At 45.8% G+C, this 22028-nt stretch overlaps 1 protein-coding gene across 2 annotated transcripts in view; it reads right to left on the reverse strand.

Annotated features, from left to right (window-relative positions):
• Positions 1-667: 667 nt before the first annotated feature.
• The window catches only part of FAM181A (family with sequence similarity 181 member A), a 43707-nt gene continuing 22346 nt past the window's right edge, over positions 668-22028 (reverse strand). The window contains exons 1-3 of one of the 2 annotated variants that reach the window (XM_068252321.1): positions 7896-7935; positions 2201-2266; positions 668-1903 (exon numbers count right to left, since the gene is read on the reverse strand). In XM_068252321.1, the coding sequence (XP_068108422.1) occupies positions 992-1849 (858 nt within the window). In that variant the 5' untranslated portion in view covers positions 1850-1903; positions 2201-2266; positions 7896-7935 and the 3' untranslated portion in view covers positions 668-991. Of the gene's footprint in view, positions 1904-2200; positions 2267-7895; positions 7936-22028 lie in introns of those variants that run through there. The other variant, XM_068252320.1, reaches the window with a different exon arrangement.

Consider the following 22028-nt stretch of genomic DNA (forward strand, 5'->3'; position numbering starts at 1 on the left):
CCTGATGTGGACGAGGCCTAATCTCTGCTGCATGAAGTGGCTGCTGAATGGGCTCCTGACCACACACAGTAAAATTGATGTATTGGACTTCAGTTATACAAGAACCAAACACATAGGATACCAACACATTCCCACACAGCTAGGAAACCGTTTGTACCTCGAGTTTTAGGGGCTCTAGATCACTCTGCTATGATTCCTATCTCTGTATCCACCTTGCAGTCTTGTTCTAGACCATAATATGCCCACTGCCCCTCTTCCCTGTTGTATTGTCAACAGAAGCATAAATAAAGCCAGGTACACACATCCAATATTGATTGGCCAATTTTACCTCTTCCATCTAGAATAAGCGCTTACCTACACAATTTGTTCATAGACTTGGCCCTCAGAGGTAGTAAAATTGGTGAGTGATTGGCCAATCAAAATTGGATGTGTGTATGCACCTTTACAAATTCGGTAGGTAGGATAGGACCTCTGAAATGTTCCTCTCCAGTGAACAAGCCTCGGAACTCAAGAGAAGAAGAAATCTACAAAGATAGAAGAATCCAGTAGCTACCGACCCCAAAAACTATGATATTCTTATTTTTTTCGGGGGGGGCCTGAGATGCATGAGCCCTTTGAAGAACAGGTTACACTCAGTTACTTGTTAAATCCTAATGCAATTGCAGAAAATGGTTGAGCTTTCCTTTTTATTGAAGGGTTTTTTTTATACCTTACCAAATGGCAGTTGGAGCAGAGATGCCTCTGTTTCATTGGTCTCTTGAAACCTATCATAAGGGGATCTATCTGCGTACATAGGCAATATATCTGAATTCAGCAAGAACCCTGATCGGTGCTGGTTGTATTCTTCTTCACATCCTGAAACAATCACTAAACACCTTCCTACACAAATCCCCAGAACATCGTATTGTGTAGGTCAACATCTGCCCAGTCTAGCGAAGTGTTCAATACACTGGAAACACAATGACAAAACCACTGAAGTCTCCCTCCTGTGTCAAATATATCCAAAAACATTGAAAATTGAGGGCGGCATGGTTGGTTTGGTGGGTATGGGCTTAAGGACCACATGTCTATAGATTCTCTGTCCAGAGTCCTTGCACAGGTGCTGAATCTCAACTGTGGGGACGGATGTGTTTTTACTCCACAAAGCCAGAGCTGTGAAGGGGTCAGGTGGCATGCTCCCGTGACTGTGTTGGTACATGATCTGTTGTCCATGGTACTGAAGTGGGCAGCAGTTACAAACATTAATGCGTCCAGTCAAGGTGGCTATAGAGGGTAATTTTCCAGCCTCCTTATCTACTGATGATTGAAAACAAGTAGGGATAGATGTCTCCTGAACCACTATGTTTTTAGATTTTTTGTTTTCCATGCCAGATGCCGAGGTTTCATGAAGAGAAGTCCTCTCTCTGTACAAAATGTCTAGGTTGGAAGGGCAGGACATCTCCAGCAGACTACTAGAAGGTCTAGGCTCTTCCCAAAAAGAAGCTGGAAGCTGCCTCTTTCTCATTGGCACCTGATCTGGTCTCCCGCCCTCCGTACTGTTCTCCTGGGAACGCACATCCCCTATGCCATTCTCATCCAGCGTTGCCATAACTTTGTTGTCCAGCCGTTTCCCGTGGGCGGCCAAGTTGATCCTCTCCACCAGTCCTTTCCTAATATCCGTCGTCTTGCCGGAGTGACACCGCGGCAGCCTGGAATATTTTTGCGAAAACCTTTTCAGCTGCTTCTGCAAATATTTTCGGTGGTCCACCGACCTCCGGCAAGGCGCCGATTTGTCCAAGGCGGCCTTGATGTCGCACGACGCCAAGTTGACAAAATTCAGCAAAGTCTTCACCTCGTTGTCAGATGCCATGGCTGTCACGGTTCCAGATTTCCATGAAAATTGGAAAGGAAGGCGTCACCAGACCTGGTAAAGAAAAATTATTTTAGAAAAGTCAAAACAACAGCATATGGTCCAGCTATAGGTAAGTGGACAGTGAGGAGAACAAATAACATAGGTTGATTAAAAAAAGACATCCGTCCAAGTGCCACCAGAAGAGGAAAATTTAAAAAATGTGACTACTGCCTAGTCAAAATTACAATGGACCATGCCTTATCCCTCTACGGGAAAATAATGACAGACATAAATCACAATTCAGTTTCATTTTCTAATCGTTTGTTCAGAGAACGCACACAAATAACAGCAAACAACCCCGTGACTTACTGTATAGAGTCTCCTCCAAGTGTTGGCTGCAGAGTTGAGCTGGGCTACTATCGCTACACTCCGAACCTGTACAGAAGAACACTCATAGTTAGGGGGAAATGTTGGCCAATCAAATTCCACTGTGCAAATACAAAGAATTGCAATCAGGCCTTAGCCAGCCTGTTCACACATTCTTGTCCGTTTCAAATGGTCTCTATGGGGACGGCCACGAATAGTCACCAAAAGAAATAACATACCATCGATTCTCTTCTATTTTGTCATGTTCCCCCCTCTTCATCCTCGGCACAATACAACATGATATGCCGATGGGTAGAGAGGAGGATAGGTGCACGGCCCTCTTCCCCCTTTTTTTTCCCCTTTTTTTTTTATTTACAAGAGAATGTGTCTGGGAGGCTGAAGCAGACCATGCCTCACTGACACCGGACAATGGGGGCATTACTGGAGGGCCCGGCTTACTCTTTAACTGACCAACATTCTGTTGTCTTGGTCCCCTTTTCTCTTCTTCTTTTTTGATTTTTTTTTTGGGTGGGGAATGGAGGGGTGATGTCAGAAAAGGTAAGAATGAAAAGCAAAGTCCTTGAGGAGATGAACGCATAGTCATGGAAAGGAGGCTGGAGTGCTGTGGAATCTGTTTGCCCCCTCAATTGAGCCACACAAAAGCTGAATTACCCATTCAAACCCACCGGACAAAAGGGACCGAGCTGGATAGCACTTTCGCATTTGTAGTCAAACAGTTAGAGACTTAAATCGAGTCGTCAAGATGGAGAAAGACTCAGACAAAGCCCATAGAATTGCCATCAGAAGATACTTCCCTCTGTCATTTCACCGTGTCACCATAGCACCCCAAAGGCCCGGGGACAATAGCACGAGTTTGCACACTCGACTACTGTCGCCCTGCCAACCACGGCATTGACTGGAGGGAGGACAATCTATTTAACCCTGGAGATGCCACCCTCCCGACATGTCACTGCCACATCGCCTGTCAAAGCCTGGAGGTAGCCAGGCAGGGTTTATTGGGGTGGACAATGACCAGCCTGGATGAAAGCCAGGGCAGGAGGGGTGAGGAGGTCCCCCGTTAAAACGATTCTTTTATTGATGTGAGGTCTCCAGGCTTGCAAAAGATGCTTTTTAGAGGTGATGAAGAAAGGAGGTGACCAGCATGCCCCCGGATGACAAATATCTACTCCGTGTGTGAAACTAAAAGCAAATAAAGAGTAGTTAGGGCCATGATTTGCTGCAACCAACGAGGTCCATTCATAAAAACAGACTGTGACCGACCGGCGTGTTAATATTCATATTAGATATGCGTGCGTGGGGCTTGTCAGAAGAAACTATTGCGTGGATTGACTGCATTTATAATAAAACAGCGTGTCCGTCTCATACACACGCGCAATTAGTTGATAAACGAACGATGAACGACCAACAAACAATCATCATTAAATTGTTGTTGCAATATTAGCACTGTAACGACCCTGACAGACCATGATTATCGTCTGATAAACCGATCCAATTCGACCAATCCATTCTGGCAATCGGTGGTAACCGGGTGAAAACAGAGGTATTGGATAATGATAAACAATCATGCCATTCCACAGCAGGATCATCCACCAGGCAATCTAGGCAGGTGCCTTGGGCCTAGTGGGTGGCAAAGGGCCCCCCAGCCGCAAACATCCAATAAAGGCGCCGGAAAATTTGGGCGCCTAGTAATGGTATTAAATACCGATATTTAAATACCCCTGCCCGCACAAACTACCTACCTAACACCTAACCCTTAACCCCCCCCCCGCACAAACTACTTACCTAACGCCTAACCCCTCCCACCACACACACTACCTACCTAACACCTAACCCTTAACCACCCCCTGCACAAACTACCTACCTAACCCTTAACCCCTCCACCCACACAAACTACCTACCCAATGCTTAACCCTTGAATTCCCCCCCCCCCCCGCACAAACCACATACCTAGCCCTTAACTGCCCCCCCCTGCACAAACCACCTACCTAGCCCTTAACTGACCCCCCCCCCCCTGCACAAACGACCTACCCGATGCCTAACCCTTAAACCCCCGCACAAACTACCTACCTAACACCTAACCCTTACCCCCTGCACAAATGACCTATCCAATGCCTAACCCTAACCCCCCCCCCCCCACAAACTACCTACCTATCGCCTAACCCCCCGCCCACACACACACAGACAAACTACCTACCTAATGCTGGAGCAGAAATTTGGTCGCCCGGTAAAAAGCAGGCGCTGAAAACCTTAACCTTCCCCCCCCTGCACAAACAACCTACCTGACGCCATATCCCGTAACCCACAGCACAAACTACCTACCTAACACCTAACCCTTAACCCCAACTACCTACCTAACACCTAACCCTTAACCCCTCTTCCCCACACAAACTACCTACCTAACACCTAACCCTTAACCCCCCGCACAAACTACCTACCTAACATCTAACCCTTAACCCCTCCCCCGCACAAATTACCTACCTAACGCCTAACCCTTGAAATCCCCCCCACTCCCGCACAAACTACCTTCCTAACACCTAACCCTTAAACCCCCCGCCTGCACAAACTACCTACCTAATGCCTAACTCTTAACCCCCACTGCACAAATCGCCTATCTAATGCCTAACCCTTACCCCCCCCCCCAAAAAAAACCTATTTTTGTTAACCCTCGGAAGTGAGTGCGGGGGGGGGGGGGGGGGGGTCGGTTTAGGTAGGTAGTGTAGGGGGGGGGGGGGGGGGGAGTCTGGGGTTAGGGACTAGGCAGGTAGCTAGTTTGTGTGCAGGGGGGGGGCTTGGGTTGTAGGGTTGAGGGTTAGGCAGCTAGTGTGTGCAGTAGGAGGTTTAGGGCTAGGATTCAGGTAGGTAGTGTGTGCGGGGGAGTTTAGGTATTAGAAATGTAGCGTGTGCGGGGGGAGGAGTTTAGGGTTAAGCATCAGGTAAGTAGTGTGTGCGGGGGAGAGGGGAGTTTAGGCATCAGGTAGGTAGTGTGTGCGGTGGAGAGGGGAGTTTAGGTATTAGATATTAGGGATGTAGTGTGTGCGGGGGGGGGCTTAGGTTTAGGCATCAGCAGGGAGGGTTCTGTCTGACAGTAGGGTCATAGGGCCATAGTAAGATATTGGTATTTGATACCGATATTTTATTTGATGTGTGCCCCCCAGGCAGTGAGGAGGGGGTGGCATTGTGTTGGGTGGTGACTTCTTCTCATTGCCCCTCTGTGTTCTCAGACCTCGTTCCTTCTAATGTAAATGTGTAGTGAGAGGGCTGACAATGGCCGTCTCCTCCCAGAGCCTGGGCTGCATTCTAATGTCTGTGCCTGGCTGGGGGGACACTGACAGCCCCCCATGTTGTGCAGTGTAGTGGAAGAGCAGCAGAAATCTCCCAGCCTGACCTGTCACACACTCCCACTCACACTCACTCATCACACTCACACTCACTCATCACACTCACACTCACACTCACACATCACTCACTCATCACACTCACTCATCACACTCACTCATCACACTCACTCATCACACACACTCATCACACACACTCATCACACACACACACACTCATCACACACACACACACTCATCACACACACACACACTCATCACACACACACACACTCATCACACACACACACACTCATCACACACACACACACTCATCACACACACACACACTCATCACACACACACACACTCATCACACACACACACACTCATCACACACACACACACTCATCACACACACACACTCATCACACACACACATCACATACACACATCAAAGACAGAACGCACACGCACACACACGCACACGCATACATCACACACACACACATCGCACATCAGTGCCTAGCCTCTCCCAGCTGCTTCATCCACCCTCCAGATGGACCCAGGTAAGACGCAAAGCTGGGCCTGGACCTTTATGTTCCATAGACCATCTTTGTACTGTATAGGCTCCACTGCCCTTCTGTATATACAGTATATCACAGAACTGAGGACATCTCTCACATTTCTGTAATTATTTGTACAATTAACAAGCTGACACATCATTGCATTCCAGCGGTTCTGGAGGTCACAAGGTGTGTTTAGCTATCAGGGACATCGAAGGTATGGTTTGCAGGTTTGCATATTCAGCAGTGGTGCATTGTGGGAGATCTCCTCATATACTCACTCCAACCTTAATAATCGCAAATGCCTTCTGTTTTAGGAAGGGACATTTATGTTTTGCAGTGCTTTTATAGCAAGAGTGCTTTTTGGTCCCTTTTAGCCCCTTACACACTCCTAGGAGTTTTAGTTAACCACAAGCTTCCTGGGCAATCTGTAACTTCTCATGGAACAACACTGAAGATGTGACACTTTGATACAATGTAAAGCAGTCAGTGTACAGCTTGTATAACAGTGTACTATTGTATGATATCTTCTCATGGGACAACACTGCAGATGTGACACTGTGATACAATGTAAAGCAGTCAGTGTACAGCTTGTAGAACAGTGTAAATATTGTATTATATCTTCTCATAGGACAGAACTGATGATGTGACACTGTAATACAATGTAAAGCAGTCAGTGTACAGCTTGTATAACAGTGTAATATTGTATGATATCTTCTCATGGGACAACACTGCAGATGTGACACTGTGATACAATGTAAAGCAGTCAGGGTGCAGCTTGTATAAATGTGTAATATTGTATGATATCTTCTCATGGATCAGTACTGCAGATGTGACACTGTGACACAATGTAAAGCAGGCAGTGTACAGCTTGTATAACAGTGTAATATTGTATATCTTCTCATGGGACAGCCCTGTAGAAAATTGACACTGTGATACAATGTAAAGCAGTCAGTCTACAGCTTGTATAACAGTGTAAATTGCTGTCCCATCAGGACAAGTCAACAGTCAACACACAGCCATTAATGGCTAAACCTCTGGCAACAAATATGAGTTCACCCCCTAAGTGAAGAATGTCAACATGCTGCCCTATTAGATATTTTCCCTCCCTGGGTGGGGTCATAATACTTGTTAGTGTTACAAGGCCTCAGGTTTGAATGGGGTGCAGAGGCCAACTTTTTCTCCTGAGTTTTCTCAAAGGAGATAATTTTTTTATGTTCGATTTAAAATAATGTTTCTGCACTTTGCAATGGAAAAAGAACCAAGATGCAAGTGAAAAAAAGAACAATCAAAATTATTTTGAGTATTTTTTTTCTTGCTGATGGTGTAAAGTTCACAAGTTTGAAAATATCACCTAGGACAAAGTTAATTGCATATGGTGGCAGGGGGCCATATGCAATCCATTTTTTTCCCTAAGTTTTCTCCTAATTGATATTTTCAAACTAGTCAATAAAATGCCTTTCAAGCCACCAGCAAGCAAAACAAAAAGAAAAAAATGCTCAGAATAAAATTGATAGTACTTTTTCACTTACTTTTTGGTACTTTTCTATTTGTACGGTGCTGAAACTGTGTGTGTGTGTGTGTGTGTGTGTGTGTCTGTGTCTGTGCGTGCCGCGATCACTCGAAAATGCCTTGACCGATTTGACTGAAACTTGGCATACAGATCCCTTACTACCTGGAATGATATGTTCTGGGGGTCTCGCGGCCCCCCTGCACACTTGGACGGAGCTACAAACAGCAAATCAGATTTCACCCATTCATGTCAGTGGAAAAAATGGAAAAGGCTGCTATTCTCACAGTAATCACGCCAGAGTCCCCACACTTGGCACAGTTGGTCACTTGGTGACCGAGGTTACAAATCCAGGAAAAGTGGGCGGAGCATAAAACAGCCAATCAAATTTCAGCCATTCATTTTCAATGGGAAAATGTAAACTGCAGCCATTCTTGACTGTTAATTGCAGGGTTTTCAAACTTGGCACACTTGGTCACTGGATGAATGAGATTAAGATTCAGGAAAGTGAGTGGAGCCTACAACAGCCAATCAAAATTCACCTATTGATTTTCAAGGGGAATACTTAAGGTGGCCATACACTGGTCGATGTGCCATTAGATCGACCAGCTGACAGATCCCTATCTGATCGAATCTGATCAGAGAGGGATCGTATGGCTGCCTTTACTGCAAACAGATTGTAAATCGATTTCAGCCTGAAACCGATTCACCATCTGCTGAGCTGCTCCTGCCGCCGTTCCCCCCCCCCCCCCCCCCCCGTATACATTACCTGAGGCTGGCTCCCGGGCATCTTCTCCGCATTGCACGGCTCTGTTCCGGCTCCATCCCGGCGCTTCCTGTGTTACTCCGTGACCAGGAAGTTCAAATAGAGCGCCCTCTATACTTCCTGGTCACTGCAGTGACGCAGGAAGCGCCGGGATGGATGGAGCCAGAACAGAGCCGTGCAGCACGGAGAAGACGCCCGGGAGCCAGCCTCAGGTAATGTATACCTGATCGGTTTGGCCCCCGCTAGCGACGCACACTTTACCCGTGGGCGATCGAGGGTAATTTCCCGCACGGCGCGATCGACGGACCGATCCGATTTCGGGAGGAAATCGGATCGGCGGCTGCGTTTACCGCGAACGATTGGCAGCAGATTCGATCCCAGGATTGAATCTGCTGTCGAAACGGCCGCGAATCGAGCCAGTGTATGGCCTGCTTTAAACTGCTGCCATTCTTACACTGTTAATGGCAGAGGCTTCATACTTGCTACAGTCGGTCAGGTCATTGGGTGACTGGGGTTCAAATTCACTAAAGGGGCAGAGCCACAAGCAGCCAATCAGATTTCCTTGGTGGATAAACTGCTTCCATTCATACATTTTTGATGCCGGGAACCCGAAAGCTCACAAACTTGGTCATTGAGTGACTGTGTGTCAAGGTTACAAAAAGTGGGTGGAGCCAAAAACTAATTTCACTGGGAAAATATAAACTGCAGCCATTCTTAGGCCTCTTTTCCATGGACTGTTGATAGGCAGTGAAATGCCTCTCAAACTCTCACAACTGTTTGCTGCTGCCCGGCAACTGCTGGTTGCTGCCTGGTAACAGCTCACCGATGCCTGGTAACTGTTTGCTGAGCACACAGCTCAACAGTCCATGCAAAAGAGGCCTTACACTGTTAATGGCAGGGTCAAACTTTTGCTCAGTTGGTCACTACTCACTGGGTGAGTGAGATTAATATTCAGGGAAGTAGGTGGAGCCTACAGTAGCCAATCAAAATTCACCTATTGATTTTCAAGGGGAATATTTAAATTGCTGCCATTTTTACCCTGTTAATAGCAGATGCCTCAAACTGCTACAGTCAGTCCCTAGGTGACTGGGGTTAAAATTCTGAAAAGGGAGCAGAGCCACAAACGGCAAATCTGATTTGTTTAATTTCTATGTGAATATACAAATTATTGATACCAAGGACCCCCAAAGCTCATAAATTGGGTCATTGAGTGACTGTATGTCAAGAATAGAAAAAGTTGGCGGAGCCAACAACTAAATGTTTTACACGGGAAAATATAAACTGCAGCCATTCTTACACTGTTAATGGCAGGGTTCTCAAACTTTGTACAGTTGGTCACTGGGTGACTGGGATTAATATTCAGGAAAGTGGGTGGAGCCTACAACAGCCAGCTGTTGGGGGGCTACATCTGGCTACCTAATACTGGGGTCACCACTGGCTAACTCATACTGGGCATATTATCCAACTTTTTGAGGTAAGAAAGAGGGACACTTATGCCACACCCATGTCACACCACAAATCACGCCCCCAGCACACCCCTAGTCACACAAACTATACAGATTTCATAAGAAAAGTGTGTGGTTTTGTAATTCAAACCACACTGGTCCTTTCTATCCTGGTTCATTTTCCTTCATATTAACATTTGAAAATAAGAAATGTATTGATTTTAAAGAATGGGAATAAAGTTTAGAGTCAATTAAACACATTTTTTTCTGTAGAAAAATACAAATTTACACCAATCTGTACATCAGTCCTGAAAGAGGGACAAATGAGGGAGGAAGAGGGACAGAGGGAATGGGTTCCCAAAAAGGGACTCCTCTAAAAGAGGGACAGTTGGGAGGTATGATACTGTGGGCTGCCAAAGGCCCCTTTTACACTTAGATGCTTTATTTTTGCATTGCGTTACCCTTTTTGCACGCAGGGTAACGCATTGCGCCGGAAGCAGCTGAGTCGCAGCTGATTCGCCACTGACCAGCTGCAAAGTCAACAGCCCGTTACTTTCAGACTTCCGTGGCAAGTCAATGGGCAATGCAAAAACTTTAAATAGACGCGGCGTGGTTCCCATCCAGCAGGGAGTAAGTCATTGGCAAGGGGTGTTGAGGGGTGGCTAAGGGCATGTGGGGACCTTGTGAGGGGTGTGCATATGACTCTGTTGCCGCACTCTGCCACAGGTTCATATCAATCTATTTTTTGGCCTTGCGGGGGGCGGAGCATCCCACAACGCTCGCCTCTAGTATAAAACCGGCCAAATATCACGTAGTAAAGAGCATCCTATGGAGCCTTCGGAGGGGGTGTATGTTATGATTTTTACATCCTCACTCACCATCCATGGTAGTCTAGAAACTACCCTGATTCCACGGGTTTAACAATAGACCCTGCAAGGGATGCAGCCGCAGGGGGCCCAGAAAAAAGCAACGGGCTCTGATGGGGGAGAAGTTCTTTTCCCTGTCCCGAGAGAATGACAACTAAGGGCACGGAGAGAAAAAGCTTTCTGCTCGCTGCACAATTGTTCTAATGACTGCATCTGCTCAGCCACTGATAAGGAATGATACAAAGTTTTGCAGACAAATATTTGTAGACAGTCCCTATTCAGCAGGGTCTTGTGTACAGAGCCCAGACCCCAGCCTCTCCACCCCTCCCCAAGTGCTATGCACTGTAGTGATGCTGGAAAAATCTGCAGAGCCAGTTCTCCTACATCAGAGATGGACAGAGTGAGTGTAATAAGCTGAGGCTGGGAGCACACTCGTCTGTCAGTTTTCTGCATGTCATGTGTGTCTGTATGTGTGAAAACATGCATGTTTTATCACAGGAGCTAATGTAATTAAAAGCGAAAATGCCTGCAGTGCTTCACTGCTGTCTGTTTTTATCTGCATGGGGAAAACACATTCAAGTGTGCACTAGCCAATGGAATAACATTGGTTCTCAGATTACGGGCTTGATTCACTAAGACAAATCACATGCCTTATCAGAGTTAACACGCCTTATCAGAGTTGACACGCTTTATCAGAGAAGCATATACGTATGCCTGCTAATTGGCAATGACGAGAGCTCCACTCGTCCTGCCCTGAGCCCCTGCGGGTCCAATCACTTTAAAGGACATTATCCCTGCACTTTGATTGGCCCAGTAGGCTGCTTCCTGTCACTTGACAGGAAACTTGGCAGGCAGCCTACTGGGCCAATCAAAATGCGGAGATAATGTCCTTTAAAGTGATTGGACCCGCAGGGGCTCAGGGCAGGACGAGTGGAGCTCTTGTCATTGCCAATTAGCAGGCATAAGTTCGTAGCACTCGCTATGCTACTCGGATAAGGCACCGTAACTCTGATAAGATGTGTTAACTCTGACAAGGCGTGCTATTTCTCTTAGTGAATCAACCCCTACCTGTGCAGAAAGCAGTTGGAGATTGGGGGCCCCATCCAAAGATTAGCAGGGGGGCCCAGTGATTTCTAGTTACACCCCTGCCTGATTCTGATCCAAAGAGGTCCTGAATGGCCACCTCAGCTGACTCCCATCTAGCATGTGTGTGTAAACATTGGTTTTGCAGAAGTGAAGCCCCTGATACTATGTGGTATCCCCCCATTGTGATAAATCCCCCCCATTGTGCCGTCTCCCCAGCAGATAAGAAGCTAAGTCCGCCCCCTCCTGTGTGTTGTTGAGGGCTGCGGAGTGCTTAGTGCTTAGGAGTGTGTAATGGCAGCCCTGGAGATGGGGGGGAGCTTGTGGGAAGAGTCCCGCTAGTCACACAGATGGTGGGATTGGCGTGCTGAATGGATGGTGTCAGACTCATAGAGCGGGGTGACAGTGCAAGCCTGCGCCGGGCCTTGCGTGAATAATGTCACTTGCCATCCGCACTGCGGCTCAATACAGAGGCCAGGTTAACCTATTCCCCGCCGAGGAGCCACCCAGCAATACCTCCTACGTAGAGGATAAAGAGGACCTGTCTTTGTTCTGGATACGAGTTCCTCTGGCTGGCTTTCAGTCACCACCACTGTGCCTCGATCTGGGGACGCAGCCTTTAAAATCCACAAAGATGTTTTCTCATATGAATTGAGAAGTTTCATAAAAATAAGTTTCAGGTTCTTTTTTCAGATTAAAGGACAACCGAAGTGAGAGGTATACGGAGGTTGCCATATTTATTTCCTTATAAACAATACCAGTTGCCTGGCTGTTCTGCTGATCTTCTCTGCCTCTAAGGCCTCTTTCACAGTGCGACATTAAAGTCACACGTTAGAAAATATGTCACCGCAGACTAACGCACAGCAATACTAAGTCTGTGCGACATTCACAGTGCACACGTTGCGTTTGTGTGTAGCGTTATTAGAAAGTGCTGCATGCTGTGCATTTAGCAATGAATCTGCTGCGTTGTTTGTGTTGCGCATGCTCAATAATGTTGTTTTGTTTTTTTTAAATGTAACGCATGCGCTGTTTTTGTTCCATCACTGTGCGACGAAAACAGCGCACCAAGAGACGCATAAAGAAAGACATCATAACCCTTAACGCAGTGTTAAAGGACGCACAATAACGTCCAAGTTAAAGTCTATATGTGTTAGGGTAGCGTTATGTGACCTTAACGTCGCAGTGAAACGCAACGTCCTTCTGTGAAAGAGGCCTAAGGGTCCTTTTTAGTGATGAGCGAAAAAACCAATATTCTTTTCGCATTAATTTTCATGAAAATAATGTTAGATTAAAAAAAATGCAATTAAAATAAGTTTTATTTTATTTATTTTTTACGAATTTTCGCTTGAAACATATAATTTTTCTGCATTTTTGCGCTTTTCATGAATTATCGTGGTAAAATATTGATTTTTCTACAAGCTATTTTCACAAAAAAATTTCTCGACAAGGACTTTGGTGAAAATTTGCAAGCAACACTGTTCCTTTTAGGGCCCGTTCACACTTAAAAAGCGCAAAACGCTAGCGCTCACTTGGGTGATTTTACCGCGATTAGCACGGTAAAATCATTGTACACTTCCGAAATTCAGAGCAATCTCGATCAGCGATTTATTAAGCACTGGACTGCGATTGCTCCAGAATCACGGCAAAAATGCTGCAGGTGAAGAGTTTTGCGATTGGCGCTAATCGCAAAATGCCTGTGATCGGTGCCAATCGCAGCAGTGAGATCACTGCCATAGGTTAGAATAGCACTAGCGCTTTGGCGATTTGCTTTAATCTCCCGCTAATCGCCCTAGTGTGAATGCGCCCTTGCACTTAGGCAGGGATCACACTTGTCTTCAGTTTTCTGGATGCATTTTCTGCAAACTAATGTGTGTTTGTATGCAGAAAAACGTGTGCGTTTTTTAAAAACAGCTAATATAATTGATAGAAAAAAACTGTCAAAATGTGCAGAATTACCCTGCAGAGGGTCATGTTTTCTGAGTGTTAAGTGTGAACTAGTCCATTGATTAACCTCCCTTGAGTTATGATTATTTCTGGATTTAATGTTTGAAAGCAGTGCAATTTTTCACATACTTTTAGACCCTAAAAATCATACCGCTAGATAGATCTGTGGATTTCCAGCCTGACCCTGGCTCGGGATTACCGCTAAGGAAGTGAACATGAGTTCTCAGTTTTTCTGTGCAGAAAAAGCGCACAAAAACATTCAAGTGTGTCCCCTGCCTTACCTGAAAGACCTTCCCCGAGGGGTTCTGTCATCACCGTGGGGAAGTCTATTAGTAACAATCTGAGCACACATTATTCACTGAAGCTGACACTTCCCTTTGCCTGTAGTGAGTGCTAGGTGTGTAATATTGCCCAGTTACTGGAGCTCTGCACCAGGGCAGTTTTTAGGCTAAATTTCACCCAGGGCGAGGGTGTAAAAATTGCCCCCCCCCCCCCACCCACACCGTGGACCCCGGTATAGGTGTCCACAGTATAGGTTAGCTAGGAAGGTGCCACCAGTTGAGGTTAGATAGGTAGTTGCCCACAGTATAGGTTAGATAGGTAGTTGCCCGCAGTATAGGTTAGATAGGTAGGTGCCCGCAGTATAGGTTAGATAGCTAGGTGCCTGCAGTATAGGTTAGATAGGTAGGTGCCCTCAGTATAGGTTAGATAGGTAGGTGCCCTCAGTATAGGTTAGATAGGTAGGTGCCCTCAGTATAGGTTAGATAGGTAGGTGCCCTCAGTATAGGTTAGATAGGTAGGTGCCCTCAGTATAGGTTAGATAGGTAGGTGCCCCCAGTATAGGTTAGATAGGTAGGTGCCCCCAGTATAGGTTAGATAGGTAGGTGTCTGCTGCATAGGTTAGATAGGCAAGTGACTACAGTATAGGTTAGATAAGTCAGTGACTGCAGTATAGCTTAGATAGGTAGGTGACTGCAGTATAGGTTAGGTAGGTAAGTGACTGCAGTATAGCATAGATAGGTAGGTGATTGCAGTATAGCTTAGATAGGTAGGTGACTGCAGTATAGGTTAGATAGGTAGGTGCCTGCAGTATAGGTTAGGTAGGTAAGTCACTGCAGTATAGGTTAGATAGGTAGGTGACTGCAGTATAGGTTAGATAGGTAGGTGACTGCAGTATAGGTTAGATAGGTAAGTGACTGCAGTATAGGTTAGATAGGTAAGTGACTGCAGTATAGGTTAGGTAGGTAAGTGATTGCAGTATAGGTTAGATAGGTAGGTGACTGCAGTATAGGTTAGATAGGTAAGTGATTGCAGTATAGGTTAGGTAGGAAAGTGACTGCAGTACAGGTTAGGTAGGTAAGTGATTGCAGTATATCTTAGGTAGGTAAGTAATTGCAGTATAGGTTAGATAGGTAGGTGACTGCAGTATAGGTTAGATAAGTGACTGCAGTATAGGTTAGGTAGGTAAGTGATTGCAGTATAGCTTAGATAGGTAGGTGACTGCAGTATAGGTTAGGTAGGTAAGTAACTGCAGTATAGCTTAGATAGGTAGGTGACTGCAGTATAGGTTAGGTAGGTGAGTAATTGCAGTATAGGTTAGGTAGGTAAGTGATTGCTGTATAGGTTAGGTAGGTAAGTAACTGCAGTATAGGTTAGATAGGTAGGTTCCCGCAGTATAGGTTAGATAGGTCGGTTCCTGCAGTATAGCTTAGATAGGTAGTAGGTTTCTGCTGTATAGGTTAGGTAGGTAGGTGCCTGCTGTATAGGTTAGATAGGTAGGTTTCTGCAGTATAGCTTAGATAGGTAGTAGGTTCCTGCTGTATAGGTTAGGAAGGTAAGTGACTGCAGTATAGGTTTGGTAGGTAAATGACTGCAGTATAGGTAAGGTAGGTAAGTGACTGCAGTATAGGTTAGGTAGGTAAGTGATTGCTGTATAGGTTAGGTAAGTAGATTCCTGCTGTATAGGTTAGTTAGGTAGGTTCCTGCTGTATAGGTTAGGTAGGTAGGTGCCTGCTGTATAGGTTAGGAAGGTAAGTGACTGCAGCGGCGGTGGGAGCGGGCATAATAGTAATAACTCACCTTCCTTCAGCTGAATAGCTGATCCCACGCAGCTTCAATGTACTTCCTTTCCCGGCATCTGTCTCAGTAACAGCGCCCCCCTGTGATGACGTACCGCATGTACCGCTGTTACTGAGACAGTTGCCGGGAAAGGAAGTACATTGAAGCTGCATGGGTTGGTAGTCCGGCTGAGGGAAAGTGAGTTATTACTATTATGCCAGCTCCCACGGCCACTGCGCCCCCCTCCTGCCGCAACAATCCAGCACCCTGCGGGCGATTGCCCGCACCGCATGCCCATAGAAACGGGGCTGCTTCTGCACATCCATGCAGATTGATCATTCATGTATAATTTCTGTTTGAAAGCGCTGCCATGTCTCCCGCTGTACAAATTGAAAGCAAGTATACTAGTGGCTAGCTGCATTCATTGCTTCAAATCTACATCCAAATGTTTACCTCCCAACTTTTTGAGATGAGAAAGAGGGACACTTAAGCCACACCCCTGTCACACCCCTGATCCCACCCCTAGTCATGCATACCATAAAGATTTCATAAGAAAAATATGTTGTTTTATAATTCAAACCACACTGGTCCTTTCTATCGTGGTTCATTTTCCTTCATATTAACATTTTAAAATTAGTAATATATCAATTTAACCACTTGCTGACTGCCTACTTCATATTGGCGGCGGCAAAGTGGCAGCCCCAGGACCACGTAACGCAGATTGGCGTCAGGTCCTGGGGCACTCTCTGGCCGGGGATCGCGCGCTGGGATGCGCGCGCATCCACCGGCAATAGGCTCCGCCCACCCGCGACGTCAACCCGCCGGCCAATCGGAAGCGCCGGCGGGTTGTAAACCCCGCGATCGCCGCTACAAAGTGTATAATACACTTTGTAATGTATACAAAGTGTATTATACAGGCTGCCTCCTGCCCTGGTGGTCCCAGTGTCCGAGGGACCACCAGGGCAGGCTGCAGCCACCCTAGTCTGCACCCAAACACACTGATCTGCCCCCCCCTGCCCCCTGATCGCCCACAGTACCCCTCAGACCCCCCCCAGCCCACCCGCCAGACCACCATTTGCACACAATCACCCCCCTAATCACCAATCAATCACTCCCTGTCACTATCTGTCAACGCTATTTTTTTTTTAGTCCCTAAACTGCCCCCTGCTCCCTCCTGATCACCCCCCCACCCCTCAGATTCTCCCCAGACCCCCCCAGACCCTCCCCCCCCCTGTGTACTGTATGCATCTATCCCCCCTGATCACCTGTCAATCACCTGTCAATCACCTGTCAATCACCTGTCAATCACCCGTCAATCACCCCCTGTCACTGCCACCCATCAATCAGCCCCTAACCTGCCCCTTGCGGGCAATCTGATCACCCACCCACACCAATAGATCGCCCGCAGATCCGACATCAGATCACCTCCCAAATCCATCGTTTACATCTATTCTCTCCTCTAAACACCCACTAATTACCCATCAATCACCCATCAATCACCCCCTATCACCACCTGTCACTGTTACCCATCAGATTAGACCCTTGCGGGCACCCAATCGCCCGCCCACACGCTCAGATTGCCCTCAAACCCCCCCTTATCGATTCGCCAGTGCATTATTTACATCCGTTCTTCCCTGTAATAACCCACTGATCACCTGTCAATCACCCCCTGTCACTGCCACCCATCAATCACCCCCTGTCACTGCCACCCATCAATCAGCCCCTAACCTGCCCCTTGCGGGCAATCTGATCACCCACCCACACCAATAGATCGCCCGCAGATCCGACATCAGATCACCTCCCAAGCTCAGTGTTTACATCTATTCTCTCCTCTAAACACCCACTAATTACCCATCAATCACCCCCTATCACCACCTGTCACTGTTACCCATCAGATTAGACCCTAATCTGCCCCTTGCGGGCACCCAATCACCCGCCCACACCTCAGAACGCCCTCAGACCCCAGCCCTGATCACCTCGCTAGTGCATTGCTTGCATCTATTTCCCCCCTCTAATCACACCTTGAGACACCCATAAATCACCTCCTGTCACCCCCTAGCACACCTACCCATCAGATCAGGCCCTAATTTGCCCCGTGTGGGCTCCTGATCACTCGGCCAAACCCTCAGATCCCCCTCAGACCCCCTTCCGATCACCTCCCCAGTGCATTGATTGCATCTATTTTCCCCTCTAACCGCCCCCTGAGACACCCATCAATCACCTCCTGTCACCCCCCTAGCACTCCTATCCATCAGATCAGGCCCAATACATCCTGTCATCTAAGAGGCCACCCTGCTTATGACCGTTTCCACAAAATTTGCCCTCTCATAGACCACCTGTCATCAAAATTTGCAGATGCTTATACCCCTGAACAGTCATTTTGAGAAATTTGGTTTCCAGACTACTCACAGTTTTGGGCCCGTAAAATGCCAGGGCAGTATAGGAACCCCACAAGTGACCCCATTTTAGAAAGAAGACACCCCAAGGTATTCTGTTAGGTGTATGATGAGTTCATAGAATATTTTATTTTTTGTCAAAAGTTAGCGGAAATTGGATTTTTATTGTTTTTTTCACAAAGTGTCATTTTTCACTAACTTGTGACAAAAAATAAAATCTTCTATGAACTCACCATACCCCTAACGGAATACCTTGGGGTGTCGTCTTTTTAAAATGGGGTCACTTGTGGGGTTCCTATACTGCCCTGGCATTTTAGGGGCCCTAAACCGTGGGGAGTAGTCTAGAAAACAAATGCCTCAAAATGACCTGTGAATAGGACGTTGGGCCCCTTAGCGCACCTAGGCTGCAAAAAAGTGTCACACATGTAGTATCGCCATACTCAGGAGAAGTAGTATGTGTTTTGTGGTGTATTTTTACACATACCCATGCTGGGTGGGAGAAATCTCTCTGTAAATGGACAATTGTGTGTAAAAAAAAATCAAAAATGTGTCATTTACAGAGATATTTCTCCCACCCAGCATGGTTATATGTAAAAATACACCACAAAACACATTATACTACTTCTTCTGAGTACGGCGATACCACATGTGTGACACTTTTTTGCAGCCTAACTGTGCTAAGGGGCCCAAAGTCCAATGAGTACCTTTAGGATTTCACAGGTCATTTTGAGACATTTGGGTTCAAGACGACTACTCACGGTTTAGGGCCCCTAAAATGCCAGGGCAGTATTGGAACCCCACAAATGACCCCATTCTAGAAAGAAGACACCCCAAGGTATTCCGTTAGGAGTATGGTGAGTTCATAGAAGATTTTATTTTTTGTCACAAGTTAGCGGAAATTGATATGTATTGTTTTTTTTTTCACAAAGTGTCATTTTTCCGCTAACTTGTGACAAAAAAAAAATCTTCTATGAACTCACCATACCCCTAACGGAATACCTTGGGGTGTCTTCATTCTAAAATGGGGTCACTTGTGGGGTTCCTATACTGCCCTGGCATTTTAGGGGCCCTAAACCGTGAGGAGTAGTCTAGAATCCAAATGCCTCAAAATGACCTGTGAATAGGACGTTAGGCCCCTTAGCGCACCTAGGTTGCAAAAAAGTGTCACACATGTGGTATCGCCGTACTCAGAAGTAGTAGTATAATGTGTTTTGAGGTGTATTTTTATACATACCCATGCTGGGTGGGAGAAATCTCTCTGTAAATGGACAATTGTGTGTAAAAAAAATCAAATAATTGTCATTTACAGAGATATTTCTCCCACCTAGCATCTGTATGTGTAAAAATACACCCCAAAACACATTATACTACTTCTCCTGAGTACGGCGGTACCACATGTGTGGCACTTTCTTGCACCCTAAGTGCGCTAAGGGGCCCAAAGTCCAATGAGTACCTTTAGGATTTCACAGGTCATTTTGCGACATTTGGTTTCAAGACTACTCCTCACGGTTTAGGGCCCCTAAAATGCCAGGGCAGTATAGGAACCCCACAAATGACCCCATTTTAGAAAGAAGACACCCCAAGGTATTCCGTTAGGAGTATGGTGAGTTCATAGAAGATTTTATTTTTGTCACAAGTTAGCAGAAAATGACACTTTGTGAAAAAAAACAATTAAAATCAATTTCCGCTAACTTGTGACAAAAAAAAAAAATCTTCTATGAACTCACCATCCTCCTAATGGAATACCTTGGGGTGTCTTCTTTCTAAAATGGGGTAATTTGTGGGATTCCTATACTGTCCTGGCATTTTAGGGGCCCTAAACCGTGAGGAGCAGTCTTGAAACGAAATTTCTCAAAATGACCTGTGAAATCCTAAAGGTACTCATTGGACTTTGGGCCCCTTAGCGCAGTTAGGGTGCAAAAAAGTGCCACACATGTGGTATCGCTGTACTCAGGAGAAGTAGTATAATGTGTTTTGGGGTGTATTTTTCCACATACCCATGCTGAGTGGGAGAAATATCTCTATAAATTGACAATTGTGTGTTAAAAAAAGAAAACAATTGTCATTTACGGAGATATTTCTCCCACCCAGCATGGGTATGTGTAAAAATACACCCCAAAACACATTATACTACTTCTCCTGAGTACGGCAATACCACATGTGTGGCACTTTTTTGCAGCCTAACTGCGCTAAGGGGCCCAAAGTCCAATGAGCATCTTTAGGCTTTACAGGGGTGCTTACAATTAGGCACCCCCCAAAATGCCAGGACAGTGAACACACCCCACAAATGACCCCATTTTGGAAAGTAGACACTTCAAGGTATTCAGAGAGTAGCATAGTGAGTCCGTGGCAGATTTCATTTTTTTTTGTCGCAAGTTAGAAGAAATGGAAACTTTTTTTTTTTTTTTTTTTTGTTACAAAGTGTCATTTTCCGCTAACTTGTGACAAAAAATAAAATCTTCTATGAACTCACCATGCCTCTCACTGAATACTTTGGGATGTCTTCTTTCCAAAATGGGGTCATTTGGGGGGGATTTGTACTATCCTGGAATTTTAGCCCCTCATGAAACCTGACAGGTGCGCAGAAAAGTCAGAGATGCTTGAAAATGGGAAAATTCACTTTTGGCACCATAGTTTGTAAACGCTATAACTTTTACCCAATCCAATAAATATACACTGAATGGTTTTTTTTTTATCAAAGACATGTAGCAGAATAACTTTCGCGCTCAAATGTATAGGAAATTTTACTTTATTTGAAAAATGTCAGCACAGAAAGTTAAAAAAGTCATTTTTTTGACAAAATTCATGTCTTTTTTGATGAATATAATAAAAACTAAAACTCGCAGCAGCAATCAAATAGCACCGAAAGAAAGCTGTATTAGTGACAAGAAAAGGAGGTAGAATTCATTTAGGTGGTAGGTTGTATGACTGAGCAATAAACCGTGAAAGCTGCAGTGGTCCGAATGGAAAAAAAGGCTCTGGTCCTTAAGGGGTTTTATGACTGCAGTCCTTAAGTGGTTAAAGGATGGGAATAAAGTTTAGAGTCAATCAAACACATTTTTAGTAGAGGAATATATAGATTTACATAGAAAGAGGGACAAAGTCCTGAAAGAGGGACACATGAGGAGGAAAGAGGGGGACATAGGGACTGGGCTCCCAAAGAGGGACTGTCCCTCCGAAAGAGGAACAGTTGGGAGGTATGGAATTAGTACATAATTTGCATCTGTTTTGCATTCAAGGCCTGTATTTAGCCCCAGTGGAGCTCTGCATTGCCTCTGTTGGTTTACATTGCAGGTGCAGCCTTGAGTGCTGTCATTTGTCTGTCTGCCTTACCTGAAAGACAACTGATTTTCAATGTAATGCCCATGTTTTCCTATGGCTCAGTTCCTATTATACGTGTTTTAACTGAAAGCGCTTTCACCATGCGCTGCTATGGAAAGAAAAAAAATGCATACCAACACTTAAGTGTAAAAGGGCCCTAAGCATGAAGCTAGGATAGGCACGGTTTAATTAGGAAGAGTGCAGGTAGATTCCTTTTGCAAGTTCTATTTAGTCTCCCCGTTCACGTCCGAAATTGGAAAACGCTAGCACTTAGCAATAGCGTTTTGCTCGAGTGATTTTACCATGATTAGTGTGGTAAAAATCACTGGACACTTCTGCGATTTCAGAGCAGTCGCGGTCAGCACTTTACTAAGCACTGGACTGCGATCGCTCCAGATTCGCTGCAAAAATGCTGCAGGTAGCGCGTTTGGCGCTAATCGAAAAACGCCGACGATCGGCAGCAATAGCGGCTGTGATAAGACTGCCATAGGTTAGAATAGCACTTAGCGGGAATCGCCAGCTATTCAGCAGGCACTGCAGT

The sequence above is a fragment of the Hyperolius riggenbachi genome, chromosome 9 (assembly GCF_040937935.1).
Source record: "Hyperolius riggenbachi isolate aHypRig1 chromosome 9, aHypRig1.pri, whole genome shotgun sequence".
Taxonomy (NCBI): domain Eukaryota; kingdom Metazoa; phylum Chordata; class Amphibia; order Anura; family Hyperoliidae; genus Hyperolius; species Hyperolius riggenbachi.